Source organism: Malus sylvestris, chromosome 7 (genome assembly GCF_916048215.2).
Source record: "Malus sylvestris chromosome 7, drMalSylv7.2, whole genome shotgun sequence".
Lineage (NCBI taxonomy): Eukaryota > Viridiplantae > Streptophyta > Magnoliopsida > Rosales > Rosaceae > Malus > Malus sylvestris.
In genome coordinates, this window is record NC_062266.1 from 11,190,173 (window position 1) to 11,204,509 (window position 14,337).

The following is a 14,337-nucleotide window of genomic DNA, read 5'->3' on the forward strand; positions in this document are numbered from 1 at the left end:
ATTCGAGTGTCCAGGTGAACATTCCAGGTCGGTGTGACAATTTGGTATCAAAGCATAGGTTAAGCAATATTGCAATCATCACACATGTTGTGTAAGCAATCTCAATTCTAAAATTCTTACGTTATATTTATGCCACCTCGTCAAATACGAAATATGCCAACTTTTTATGAGTTTTGTTCAACTTGGAACAACTATTGTTGACACTTTTCTACGTCTTACCAACCTCCCAGAAGAACGCTTTGGCAACCACCTCTAGACTTAAACAAAGAACCTCATTGCCAAGGAAAACACCTGAAATGAAGAAGTTTTGTTGGCCCTAAAGCTGGGCTAGTGTGTCTGTAATTTTATACCACCGCAGATCTATCAACCTATCCCAATACGACTATCCAATCATCATTACCAACCTTTTTGAGTTAGGAAATCATATATAATTTTGATTCCGTGGCAGTACTCGTTAAAATATCACCTATCAGAATTCCCACAAAGTTTACTTTCATCAAGATTTCAGAAATGTCTTGAGCGACAACTTGGTGCTAAAGTGGTGGCACTTGACAGAATATCATTTTATCTTTCAAACATAGCAATTATGATTCTGGATCTTCAAGAATTTGGAAACTGAATTTTGAGGGGTATGTGTATCTTTTAAAAATATATATAGCAACTTGTCCTACCAACCCGACTTTAAAACTTTAAAACACAACTTCACTTTAAACTTTTAGATGGTTGTGGTTTCTTACATCACAAAAATGATATATGATGTAAACTAATGAACTTGATTCTCCGTGGAGGGGTATGTGTATCTTTTAAAACATCTATAGCTGACAAAATGGAAAGGTACAAAGCCATTAAACAAGGGTAAATCATCAAAATGGTTCCTGAAATTTGCATAACTCATCACTTTTCCAAATCGATAAAAGTGGTTCCTAAGATTGTTCACTATCCATCATTTTGGCCCTTTCGTTAAAAACTCCGTTAAGTTGACTGGTCCGAGTGAAAACTTAAAATAATGAGTTATGCAAATCTCAAAGACCATTTTGACGATTTACCCCATTAAACAATTATGTACACCTAAACAATGGTCAATGATGCATTAACCAAGGCTCTCATGCATGTATTGGAATCTACCAAGAGTCTCATGCATATTGGAACCATCAAATATATTTAATTGAGTTTTAGAGCAACACAAATAGTTAAGTAGTCATTTAAGAACATTTTAAATATTTTTAGGGTAGAGCAAAAGTCCAATTCAGACTAGAGTTTCATGGTGTTGTATTCCTTATAAATATATGTACTAAACCCTTGAGAATGGAGATTGGAATGAATCAAAATATATTTTTCTTTGTGCAATTGGAGTGATTTCTCCTTTTAAAATCAAGCATTTGGCTTGGTCATGTGAGCGAATCCACGATTAGCGACGTGAGTGAGCTCCGTTGCCCCTGGATGAGTGATTCCCAGGTTATCTATCCCTCGTTTTTTCGAGACCCTTGGTCTTCCTGCATCAGTCTAAAAATAAGCTAACTTGTATACATGTTACCAGAATCTCAAAATGACCGATGCCCCGGAAATAGCCATATGCCCTATTGTGCCTCCTCGTTCCCAGCTTATTCTGAAATGGGGGTTTGACTCATAGTTTGCTCTGCAATGGGAGTTTGACTTATAGTTTGATCTGCAAAGGGAGTTTGAGTTATAGTTTGATCTACAATGGGAGTTTGAATCTTGACGAATAAAATTATTGATCGAAATCGTTCTATTTATTAATGCTTGTTCAGAAATATAATCATACCAAACAGAAAGGCTCAATCCATTGCTAACATGAGCAACCCTAATTTCCTACCAAAAAGAACTTAGTTCAATAGATTTCTTAGGAAATGATTCTTAGTCGTTGCGAACCACTGACTACGCAACCGAAACAAAACCAGATTAAATAAGAGCACTTTGAGTAAAGAAAACAAAGTGAAATCTGCTTTCCATGCAAAGAATCTCTTCGCTCTCTGTTCAACACTTATGATACGTTTTATTTAAAAATGGGTTCTCAAATCGGTCATCTCACAGGATATTCTAACTCTAACACAAACCAACCATTACTATTATGCTTCTTGCTGCAATCAAGTTTCATGACTCTAAATAAACCCAGAGGAACATATAAACCAAAAAAGAATAGGGTAAAAATGTATTTAAGGGTTGACTGCATCTTTGAATATCGAAAGTAAGAATATAGAGGAATTTCATTATAGAAAATTAAGTACCTAGTCTTGTCATGTGCACATCCGAGAGGGAATTTCATGATCGCTCAATTTCAAGTCTAGCCTCTCTTTCCTAATGAGAGATTCTACTGCAGCCTGATAGACGTATTCAAACATTTAATAATCCACAGAAATTAACTAAACTCAGCCACATTGAATATCAAAGCCACCTACTTACCATCTTATCCAACTCTTATTTCGTATATTTTTCTGTTGTAAAGAAGCAAAGTTTATCCTGAGCTCTGCAATAAAATAATTCAATTCTTGTTCCTTGCTTCAATAAGATCCCTACAATCAAACAAACATAATTACTCTAGTAAGCAACTTCAATTTAAAATGCAAAGATATAACATAAAGGAAAGTGTGTTATTCAAAATCAAACTGTCAAAACAACAAACTGATACTGTGATACACTTAACATGCCAATTTATATACTATATAACAATACTAAAAAAAAAGGTCGTACCTAGTGCACAAGGCTCCCGCTTTAGATTAGAAATGGATTCAAAAAGCAAAAAAAATATTTTTTTGAATGAAAAAGGTATAGAAAACAAATTTAATTTGTTAACTTTGGAAAACTGGAGAGATAAAAAAAGGAATTCTTAGTTTTTACTATCAGTATGACAACCATGTGATTTCTTTGTTTACTGGGATTCATGTGTGTCATTAGGATTGCCTAATTAGTGATTTTAGAGTTTGACAACAAATTACTGATTAACATGATTAAAAAAATTTATTTTATATGTATTAAAATGATTAACAAATTTTTTATTGATCAGTATAAAAAAGGTGTTAAAAACTAACCTAATTTATTAAGTTTGAAAAAATTAGACAGATAAAAGAGAGTTTTTAATCCTTACTATAACTAAAATAACGATGTTATTTCATTATAAAAAAAGGATCCATACATATGATGAGGGTTAAGAATATCACTGATTAAAGAATCTGCAAGACATAATCAAATTGGACTCGAACTTACCAAATTTTTATTCAAATAAACTAAAAAAAGTAGTTGGAATCAAACTAACCTCCGTTTTCTATATGCAGCAAACTGCATCTTGTTTTTGCCTTCGTTAACAACATATCGTTGGCTCTGTACACACAAAAACACAGTAAACATCTCATTCATTACTAATAGCCATTTCAATCAATTAATTATTTAGACAAATTTTTCAACGATTCCAAAGATCAGACAAAAATTGCATGAGAAACTTGAGATTATATGCAATTGTATGTCAAATACCCTGAAAAATACCATATATCCAATATTAAGTGCATACATCTATAAACTAATCTTTATGTATACTTCAAAATAATACAGATCAATGTAATCTAAAACATTGGAAACATTATCATACAATTAAAGAATCACAATGCAGAAAATTTTCTTTCCATTATTTTCAGATAACCTTTCACCCCACAACACTGTAGTTCAATCTCCATCGTTAAGGGTCATCAAAAATTAAAGCAGTCAGTATAGCACACTCACAACAGATATGCTCTCTCAAAAAAAAACCAAAGAGAACCACACTGGGCTGCTCAACTATCCAATTTATACCAAGATCCAACATTTTACATCCGTTCAGTCCCCAGCCACAGGGTTGATTCTATTTCAACCCTCTCATTCATTCTATCTGTTTACATCTCCATCGCACACTCATACATATCAAGACAACAGAAAGATTCATAAATCTGGGTCTATAACTCATGAATACAAATCTCATTGAACCAACCCCATTCTCCTAAACAAAAAATTGTTTCATGACCAAAGTCATTAACTTATTTATGGATAAATGTCAAGGTACCCAAGAACTACCACTGAAACAACCGCAAAGATTCAAAGTTCCACAGCAATATATTATCTGCAACTAATAAAAAATATAAACCACCAAAGCTATTTGCAAATCTGTGATTGAGCAATTGAGCAACCAAAATGCAAGATATACTCTTTGCCAGGAAAATTCTAACAGAGGACCACAATTGTTACAAAGGAAAATCATTAGAGTTTGATCCAAATTAACCACTCAAATCTCAGTGAATAAAACTAAGCAATGATGCAGGAAATCAATTAGAAGCTTGAGATATACAAAAAGTTAAATATTGGCCCCCAAAATTGGAAGTATTCCCCTAATTTTAACCATTAACGGCGTAAAGAATTGAAAATTACAATTAACCATTATGTACTTGATAATCACAAATGAGGTCATAAGGAAAAAATTAACCACTCAAATCTCAGTGAATAAAACTAAGCAATGATACAAGAAATCAATTAGGAGCTTCAGATACATAAAAAAATAAATTAATTGACTAACAAAAATGGAGCCATTCCCCTAATTTTAACCACTAACAGCATAAAGAATTGAAAATTACAATTAACCCATTATGCACTTGATTATCACAAATGAGATCATAAGGTCCAAAAAATTAACCACTCAAATCTCAGTGAATAAAACTAAGCAATGATGCAGGAAATGAATTAGAAGCTTGAAATACACCAAAAATTAAATTAATTGAGTAACAAAATTGGAGCCATTCCCCTAATTTTAACTACTAACAGCTTAAAGAATTGGGAATTACAATTAAGACCAATGTTCCCCCCCCCCTTTTTTTCATTGCCATAAAAGGCAGAAAAACAAAGGCTTCCAAAACCCAAACCAACAGTCTCATTTCTTCCCAAAAATAAACACATTTTAATCCAACATTCATAAATGCATGGTCAAACATGGAAAAAAAATATGTTAATTTGGGTTTCAGCAGGAATTTCATCACCAACTTGTTCCACACCCCAACTCTTTTCCTCAACTTGTCTCCCTCTGCACTCTACGTGCCCTTCACCAGCCTGTCTAAGATCCTAAACATTTCAACATTCATATAAAATTCCATTAAAGTATAAAGTATACTTATATATAAAACATAATAACCTTCTAAAACCAATATCTTTTAAAAGCATTCCATCAATTGAACATCACCTCCCTGTCTAAGAAAACTGATGACAATCGTAACCTAAACTATGAAATACCAAATTAAATATAAAAACATCACAACCCCAAACCCAAACAAAACAGAAATCAATTAAAAAAAAAAATTGCCCCAACCCGTCTCTTTCATTTTCCCCCTGCCTTGCTCTATCTTCCCACCTGTCTGTCTCAGTGTATACTCTCTATGCCTCTCACAAAATCAAAACTGCCAAAACCATGAACCAACAGAAAACATGCAAAATACCATAAACCTCCAACTATTTACTCCTTGCCGTATTCATTTTTATACCTATCACTTCAAACAACAGATGGATTCATCCACTCACAGCATAAAAAAAATAAATTAAATCACAATTAAACTTTATACTTTATGTCATCATCTCCCTCGCAGTGTTCCCTGTTTTCAATACAAACCAAAACCAGAAAACTTTCAAAAATTGGAGTCGTTTGACTCATCTTTTTTCACAAATCACAAACCCTTTTAATCCAACAATTGCAAATACATATTAAAATTGGGATAAACAGAAGCAGAGATAACACACCCAAAAAATAACAGCGCCCTTCCAATTCCTGCCAAATCCGAGATTTATGAACTGAGATAACAAAAACTGCAACTGATCACAAACCAAATGGTTAGGGTTTGGTCCACACTGACAAAATTCAAAGGAGCAACAATCTGAAATTACAGTTCTAGAAATCAAAATACATTACGGAAAATAACAAATAATTTGTGAAGTAGAGCAGAAGTGGGATTTACCTCGATGCTTATGTAGAGGGTTTGGAGGATGTCTTCCTCGTGGTCTGTGCGACCAATTTGATAAGAATTAATCTGAATCTCATCAATCCCAGACGGATTCGAATGCAAAAAGGGCCAAATCCCCCCCCCCCCCAGGGGAGGGATCACAACTCTAGAAATAGAGACCAGTTTTATGAAGCTGGACAAAACACCCACAACCCCACGTTTAAAAGGATCAAAAAGCCTACACAAAGCAGATACCAGAAATAAGATCCCTTTAAATATGAAAATTTTTGGGATCGAAACACCACAATATCAAAGAAAAACAAACAATTCGAGAAAAACAGTGAGAATAAGGCACAAATCAGAGAAAGAAGTGAGATTTGATTACCTCTTGAAGGCTAGAGAAATTGGGTGCAGGATGAGGTGGCAAGAAGATCGTGAAGCAGAGATCGAAAAGATACGTTGCAACTGTCCTAGCAGCAAATGAACCAAATTAATCTGAAACAAAACAAACCCCATTAACTAAAGGTTCTCACTTCTCACCGTACAAAAAATGACAAAGGGGAAACAATCCTAACTTTTTTGAGACCCCAACAAAAAGTTGCAAACTTTCAACAGCTAAATAATGAATATTAAAATCGAAAATCTCATGAGGCATTTCCTTTAAAGATTCCCAGTTCTCAACCCACCAATTTGTTCGGCAACACACTGATCAGATCCGTGGAATCAATAAAAATAAATAAAAGAAAAAAGGGAAAATTCCCACAGATTTGAAATGTACAGAATACCCCAGATGGGCAATTTGTAACAAAACCCCCAAACAAAAAGTTGGGGGAATAAGTACTGGTTTGGTACTGAGGTGCTTTTATAAAAAGTATGTATAAAAAAAAGCTGAGCTCATAAAGGTGTTTGATAAACACTTAAAAACAGCTTATTTTCACAGTTTTGGGTGAAAAAAAGCTGAAAACATGAAGTAGCAAAAATGAGCTTATTCTCATAGAACAACAGAAGCAGTTTTTTTTCAAAGCACATCAATACCAAACCAGCCCTAAGAAAGATCTAAATCAAATCCCAGAAGATAAAAATGATTAAAAAGGTAAGAAAGTCAGTTCCGTTTTACTGAACCTAGCAGCTTTCTCTTCTTCTCTTCAGAAACAACTACAACCAGAAGAAGATAATCCCAAAAGAAAAAGCATTAGTCCCAAACAATTAAGTAACTTCAATTTAACTGACAGAAAAAAAACACTCATTTCTTATAATTTCATATCGTAATTTGAGGATTAAATTCTGCAGAGAAATTGGTAGAAAGAAAAGTGATAGATAGATATATCGATATAGAGAAAGAGAGAATGAACCTTAGCTCCCAGAACAGAGAGAAATATTATGTAGTTGAATTAAAGTTTCAATAAAATGATTAATCAGAGAGCCGAAAAAGGAGAGCTTTGGAGAAGAGTTTAATTAGAGAGAGAAGACAGAGATGTTAACCATGGTTTTTTCACTAATCAGAAAAACTAATCCGTTCAAACCAACTCACCATGAAATCACAGCGACTTCACAAATCTTCTTCAAATCCACATCGTACAGGAAGCACAGAGTGCGTTTGGCGAAAAATGGCGAAAAAGAAGTGAATCAGCACAAGAAACAGAAGATATTAAAGCCAACCCAGTTCAGCAAATGAACATGCTATTAGCTAAAGGGAAACAAATTTTGTGATTGAATCAGACATCACATATCTGCATGCAAATTGCAATCATATGAGAAATTGGTATCTCTATAACAATGTAATATTTGAACTCCAATTATTGAAATCCAATTAATACACTGATATATGCACACAAATATATAACCCAATAATTTAGCAAGAATGAAAAGGAAATAATATGAACAGAGAGAGATGTATAAAGACCTGGAGGTATGTTGTCAGGGTTGTGGCTGATACAACAACAACAACAACAACAACAAAGCCTTTTCCCACTAAGTGGGGTCGGCTATATGAATCCTAGAACGCCATTGCGCTCGGTTTTGTGTCATGTCCTCCGTTAGATCCAAGTACTCTAAGTCTTTTCTTAGAGTCTCTTCCAAAGTTTTCCTAGGTCTTCCTCTACCCCTTCGGCCCTGAACCTCTGTCCCGTAGTCACATCTTCGAACCGGAGCGTCAGTCGGCCTTCTTTGCACATGTCCAAATCACCGGAGCCGATTTTCTCTCATCTTTCCTACAATTTCGGCTACTCCTACTTTACCTCGGATATCCTCATTCCCAATCTTATCCTTTCTCGTGTGCCCACACATCCCACGAAGCATCCTCATCTCCGCTACACCCATTTTGTGTACGTGTTGATGCTTCACCGCCCAACATTCTGTGCCATACAACATCGCTGGCCTTATTGCCGTCCTATAAAATTTTCCCTTGAGCTTCAGTGGCCTACGACGGTCACACAACACGCCGGATGCATTCTTACACTTCATCCATCCAGCTCGTATTCTATGGTTGAGATCTCCATCTAATTCTCCGTTCTCTTGCAAGATAGATCCTAGGTAGCGAAAACGGTCGCTTTTTGTGATTTTCGCTAGATTGCTCCGGTCATTAGTGTGGATAAGTATATAAATGGATAGAGATAGGAAAGCAAACACAAGATGTACGTGGTTCACCCAGATTGGCTACGTCCACGGAATAGAAGAGTTCTCATTAATTGTGAAGGGTTTACACAAGTACATAGGTTCAAGCTCTCCTTTAGTGAGTACAAGTGAATGATTTAGTACAAATGACATTAGGAAATATTGTGGGAGAATGATCTCGTAATCACGAAACTTCTAAGTATCGTAGTGTGGTGTCGTCTTGACTTGCCTTATCTGTCTCATAGGTAGATGTGGCATCTTCTCTGGAAGTACTCTTCCTCCATCCAGGGGTGGTATCTTTAACTGGTGGAGATGCACAAGGTAATGTATCAATTTCACTTGAAGCTTACTTGTAGTTTCAGGCTTGGTCAAGCGCGATACAAACCATGTAGTAGGAGTCCCCCAAGTCGCCGAGCTAGGGGGTCTGCTGAAAGAGGTGACAGACAAGGTAAGCAATCAGAGCTCCGACTGATTGTTCACCTTCTCCCCATCTTGCAGCAGCAAGAAGGATAAAGAGAAGAAAAATGAGAAGAGATGATATGAGATACTTTTGCTTTTGAAGAAGTAACTTTCCACAGGCTTATTCTTGAACTGAGCTGGAGGGTTTTCTGGTTTCCTCCAGAGTATAAGGCCGACTGAAGAATTTGAGGGTCAAAACAAGTCCATCAAATCTAGAGTACGTTCCACCCTGCTGATATGGGATACTTTTGCTTTTGACAGAGTAATGGATGTATCGGCACGTGTGCTGTTACGCTTGTCTCCACATGCTTCCTTGTATCCTTCGCACTTGCCCTATCTGTTCCTCAAGCAGATGCGGAATCTTCCCTGGAAACATAAGATGTTGAAGATGAGTACTCGAGAGCAATGCCAGGTAAGTAATCAGGTAAGGGGTTCCAGGCAGTCAGTTCCTGGCTGGAAGCTTGATTCCAAGTGCTGACTGATTGCCCTCTTTCTCCTTGTCTTGCAGGTAAAAACAAGGCCAAAGGAAAAGACAGGGAAAAAGCATGATATGGGATACTCTTGCTTTTAACCCTGATGATATGAGATATTCTTGCTCTAGTATAGCTTGTTTGCAGAGGTATTATCGGGGGGAAAGAAAGCTGAATATTTCGAAAGGCTTCGTTGGGAGTGCCCTCTCAGATATGATGAAGGGTTGAGCATTTTTGCAGGTCTGCCTGTCCGTTGGGGATGGAGGTCGACATATATAGGAGTCTCCCTAACAACAAGTAGTAATGCTATTCCTTTACCCTGCTTGGTCATAGCACGGTAGTGGGAGCTGCCAGTTTCACATGTTTTAACTCTGTCAGAGCACTTTGAAAAAGTGGTCTGTGGTATCTGGCTCTCGAGATTCGGAAAACGATGCCTCTTCGATTTTTGAGAAAGCAATCATGTTGGGGGTCTGACTCTCGAGATTCGGAGAGCAGTGTCTCTTCGATTTTTGAGGAAGTAATCATGTTGGGAGTCTGGCTCTCGAGATTCGAAGGGCGGTGCCTCTTCGATTTTGGAGCAAGCAATCTTGTTGGGAGTGTTGTCTCGAATGTGAGTAAAGGTTGGGCATGTTTGCTAGTCTACCTTGCCACGAAGCACAAAGGTTGACACACAGGGACTTTCCAATTATCCAGCAATGGTACTGTTCCTTTACCCTCTCTTCGATTTTGAGAAAGTAGTCATGTTGGGAGTCTGGCTCTCGAGATTCGGAGGACGGTGCCTCTTCGATTTTGGAGCAAGCAATCTTGTTGGGAGTGTTTTCTCGAATGTGAGTAAAGGTTGGGCATGTTTGCTAGTCTACCTTGCCACGAAGCACAGAGGTTGACACACAGGGACTTTCCAATTATCCAGCAGTGGTACTGTTCCTTTACCCTTGTGGGTAATAATATGGTAGCTAGACCTTCAAAATTTATGTGTCTAAACTTTGTTAGTGCTGTTTCTTTGCTATTCTTTTACCTTTCTTGGTCAGAGCGATGTAGTGGGAGCTGCAAGCTTCACGTGCTCAACTTTGGCAAAGTTATATGTGGTACCCATGAGCTATTGTTGCGTGTGGGAAGTGGGTGATTGAACAGTAAGATTCATGTGCTTTCTACTTCACCAGAAGTCTTCGACAGAATGCCCATAATTTCTGCAAAGTTGAGTGTGCGTGTGACAGGTGCTGACAAGGCTAGAAAAGTAGGTGCCTCTTCGATTTCTGAGATTGGCCCTCGTGGTCTCTGAGCAGCCCAGCTTTTGAGAAAGCGAGCGCCTCTTCGATTGATTCGGAGAACGATGCCTCATCGATTTTTGAGAAAGCAATCATGCTGGGGGTCTGGCTCTCGAAGATTCGGGGAGCAGCGTCTCTTCGATTTTTGAGAAAGTAATCATGTTGGGAGTCTGGCTCTCGAGATTCGGAGGGCGGTGCCTCTTCGATTTTGGAGCAAGCAATCTTGTTGGGAGTGTTTTCTCGAATGTGAGTAAAGGTTGGGCATGTTTGCTAGTCTACCTTGCCACGAAGCTTCTCTTCGATTTTTAAGAAAGTAGTCATGTTGGGAGTCTGGCTCTCGAGATTCGGAGGACGGTGCCTCTTCGATTTTGGAGCAAGCAATCTTATTGGGAGTGTTTTCTCGAATGTGAGTAAAGGTTGGGCATGTTTGCTAGTCTACCTTGCCACGAAGCACAGAGGTTGACACACAGGGACTTTCCAATTATCCAGCAGTGGTACTGTTCCTTTACCCTTGTGGGTAATAATATGGTAGCTAGACCTTCAAAATTTATGGGTTTAAACTTTGTTAGTGCTGTTTATTTGCTATTCTTTTACCCTTCTTGGTCAGAGTGATGTAGTGGGAGCTGCAAGCTTCACGTGCTCAACTTTGGCAGAGAACTTTGGCAAAGTTTTCTGTGGTACCCATGAGCTATTGTTGCGTGTGGCAAGTGGGTGATTGAACAGTAAGATTCATGTGTTTTCTACTTCCCCAGAAGTCTTCGATAGAATGCCCATAATTTCCGCAAAGCTGAGTGTGCGTGTGACAGGTGCTGACAAGGCTGGAAAAGTAGGTGCCTCTTCGATTTCTGAGATCGGCCCTCGTGGTCTCTGGGGAGCCCAGCTTTTGAGAAAGTGAGCGCCTCTTCGATTTCTGAGATCGGCCTTTGTGGTCTTTGAGCAGCCCAACTTTTGAGAAAGCAAACGCCTCTTCGATTTCTGAGATCAACCCTCGTGATCTCTAAGCAGCCCAGCTTTTGAGAAAGCAAATGCCTCTTCGATTTCTGAGCAGGCGCCTCTTCGATTTCTGAAGCTCCGTCGAGTGCAGATTTTTATAGGGGCTGGCATTAAGTTCCAAAGCACACTTGAATCTCCACCAGTAGAAGCTTCATTCTTGCACTTCTAAGATCTTGATTTGTCCGACCTCTTCTCTCTTCAACACCTTTGAAAATGTCTGGCCCCTCCGACCGTCGTTTTGACTTGAACCTTGTTGAAGAGGCAGCCCCGCCTTCTCCAGACAACATATGGCGCCCATCCTTCGTCTCCCCTACTGGTCCTCTTACCGTTGGGGATTCCGTGATGAAGAATGATATGACCGCTGCGGTGGTGGCCAGGAACCTTCTCACTCCCAAAGATAACAGACTACTTTCCAAACGGTCTGATGAGTTAGCTGTTAAGGATTCGCTGGCTCTCAGTGTTCAGTGTGCAGGTTCTGTGTCTAATATGGCCCAACGCCTATTTGCTCGAACCCGCCAAGTTGAATCATTGGCAGCTGAAGTGATGAGTCTCAAACAGGAGATTAGAGGGCTCAAGCATGAGAATAAACAGTTGCACCGGCTCGCACATGACTATGCTACAAACATGAAGAGGAAGCTTGACCAGATGAAGGAAACTGATGGTCAGGTTTTACTTGATCATCAGAGATTTGTGGGTTTGTTCCAAAGGCATTTATTGCCTTCGTCTTCTGGGGCTGTACCGCGTAATGAAGCTCCAAATGATCAACCTCTGATGCCTCCTCCTTCTAGGGTTCTGTCCAGTACTGAGGCTCCAAATGATCCCCCTCCGGTGCCTTCTCTTTCTGAGGCTCTACCGACTGCTGAGACTTCTCCTAAGCAACCTTTGTGAAGGCTCCCTCTTGTGTGTTTATTTTGACTCATGTATATGTACATATTTGTAGCTTATCGGGGATATCAATAAATAAGCTTTCCTTCATTTCAACGTATTGTGTTAAATACACCAAAGCCTTATTCGCTAAGTTCTTTGAATTTTCTTTTGTTGAAGCTTGTATGTTGAAGCTTTCTGAGTGGAGCATGTAGGTTGGGGTAGTGTTCCCTTAATTTTCCGAGTGAGGAAAACTTCTCGGTTGGAGACTTGGAAAAATCCAAGTCACTGGGTGGGATCGGCTATATGAATCTTAGAACGCCATTGTGTTCGATCCTGTGTCATGTCCTTCGTTAGATCCAAGTACTCTAAGTCTTTTCTTAGAGTCTCTTCCAAAGTTTTCCTAGGTCTTCCTCTACCCCTTCGGCCCTGAACCTCTGTCCCATAGTCGCATCTTCTAATCGGAGCGTCAGTAGGCCTTCTTTGCACATGTCCAAACCACCGTAACCGATTTTCTCTCATCTTTCCTTCAATTTCGGCTACTCCTACTTTACCCCGGATATCCTCATTCCTAATATTATCCTTTCTCGTGTGCCCACACATCCAACGAAGCATCCTCATCTCCGCTACACCCATTTTGTGTACGTGCTGATGTTTCACCGCCCAACATTCTGTGCCATACAGCATCGCCGGCCTTATTGCCGTCCTATAAAATTTTCCCTTGAGCTTCAGTGGCATACGGCGGTCACATAACACACCGGATGCACTCTTCCACTTCATCCATCCAGCTTGTATTCTATGGTTGAGATCTCCATCTAATTCTCCGTTCTTTTGCAAGATAGATCCTAGGTAACGAAAACGGTCGCTCTTTGGTATTTCTTGATCTCCGATCCTCACCCCTAACTCGTTTTGGCCTCCATTTGCACTGAACTTGCACTCCATATATTCTGTCTTTGATCGGCTTAGGCGAAGACCTTTAGATTCCAACACTTCTCTCCAAAGGTTAAGCTTTGCATTTACCCCTTCCTGAGTTTCATCTATCAACACTATATCGTCTGCGAAAAGCATACACCAAGGAATATCATCTTGAATATGTCCTGTTAACTCATCCATTACCAACGCAAAAAGGTAAGGACTTAAGGATGAGCCTTGATGTAATCCTACAGTTATGGGAAAGCTTTCGGTTTGTCCTTCATGAGTTCTTACGGCAGTCTTTGCTCCTTCATACATATCCTTTATAGCTTGGATATATGCTACTCGTACTCCTTTCTTCTCTAAAATCCTCCAAAGAATGTCTCTTGGGACCCTATCATACGCTTTTTCCAAATCTATAAAGACCATGTGTAAATCCTTTTTCCCATCTCTATATCTTTCCATCAATCTTCGTAAGAGATAGATTGCCTCCATGGTTGAGCGCCCTGGCATGAACCCGAATTGGTTGTCCGAAACCCGTGTCTCTTGCCTCAATCTATGCTCAATGACTCTCTCCCAGAGCTTCATTGTATGACTCATTAGCTTAATACCCCTATAGTTCATGCAATTTTGTACGTCGCCCTTATTCTTGTAGATAGGCACCAAAGTGCTCGTTCGCCACTCATTTGGCATCTTATTCGTTTTCAAAATCCTATTGAAAAGGTCAGTGAGCCATGTTATACCTGTCTCTCCCAAAAGTTTCCACACTTCGATTGGTATATCGTCTGGGCCTATTGC

General features: G+C 38.9%; 1 protein-coding gene across 7 annotated transcripts; it reads right to left on the reverse strand.

Moving 5' to 3' along the window:
• Positions 1-1,140: 1,140 nt before the first annotated feature.
• Positions 1,141-7,898, reverse strand: LOC126628557 (uncharacterized). 7 transcript variants are annotated; one of them, XM_050298300.1, is made up of 9 exons: positions 7,867-7,898; positions 7,495-7,693; positions 6,349-6,458; positions 5,979-6,156; positions 5,764-5,835; positions 3,272-3,336; positions 2,422-2,531; positions 2,247-2,339; positions 1,141-1,666 (listed from the first exon to the last, which is right to left on the reverse strand). In XM_050298300.1, exons 2-7 carry the CDS (start codon positions 7,495-7,497, stop codon positions 2,501-2,503), a joined length of 459 nt encoding a protein of 152 aa, XP_050154257.1. In that variant the 5' UTR covers positions 7,498-7,693; positions 7,867-7,898; the 3' UTR covers positions 1,141-1,666; positions 2,247-2,339; positions 2,422-2,500. The 7 variants fall into 7 exon arrangements, 5 of the variants coding, with proteins under 5 accessions (XP_050154257.1, XP_050154256.1, XP_050154253.1 ...); XR_007625461.1 differs by lacking the exon at positions 7,495-7,693; XR_007625462.1 differs by lacking the exon at positions 6,349-6,458.
• Positions 7,899-14,337: the final 6,439 nt, after the last annotated feature.

What these genes read in the sequence shown, in the direction of transcription:
- LOC126628557 (XM_050298298.1), bottom strand. Translation starts at nt 6,479, where the DNA reads ATGGGGTTTGTTTTGTTTCAGATTAATTTGGTTCATTTGCTGCTAGGA. An exon ending in CCCTCTACATAAGCATCGAG is followed by an intron (nt 5,836 to 5,978) that starts GTAAATCCCACT and finishes GTTTGTGATCAG; the next exon opens with TTGCAGTTTTTGTTATCTCA. An exon ending in GCTGCATATAGAAAACGGAG is followed by an intron (nt 2,532 to 3,271) that starts GTTAGTTTGATT and finishes GTTTGATTGTAG; the next exon opens with GGATCTTATTGAAGCAAGGA.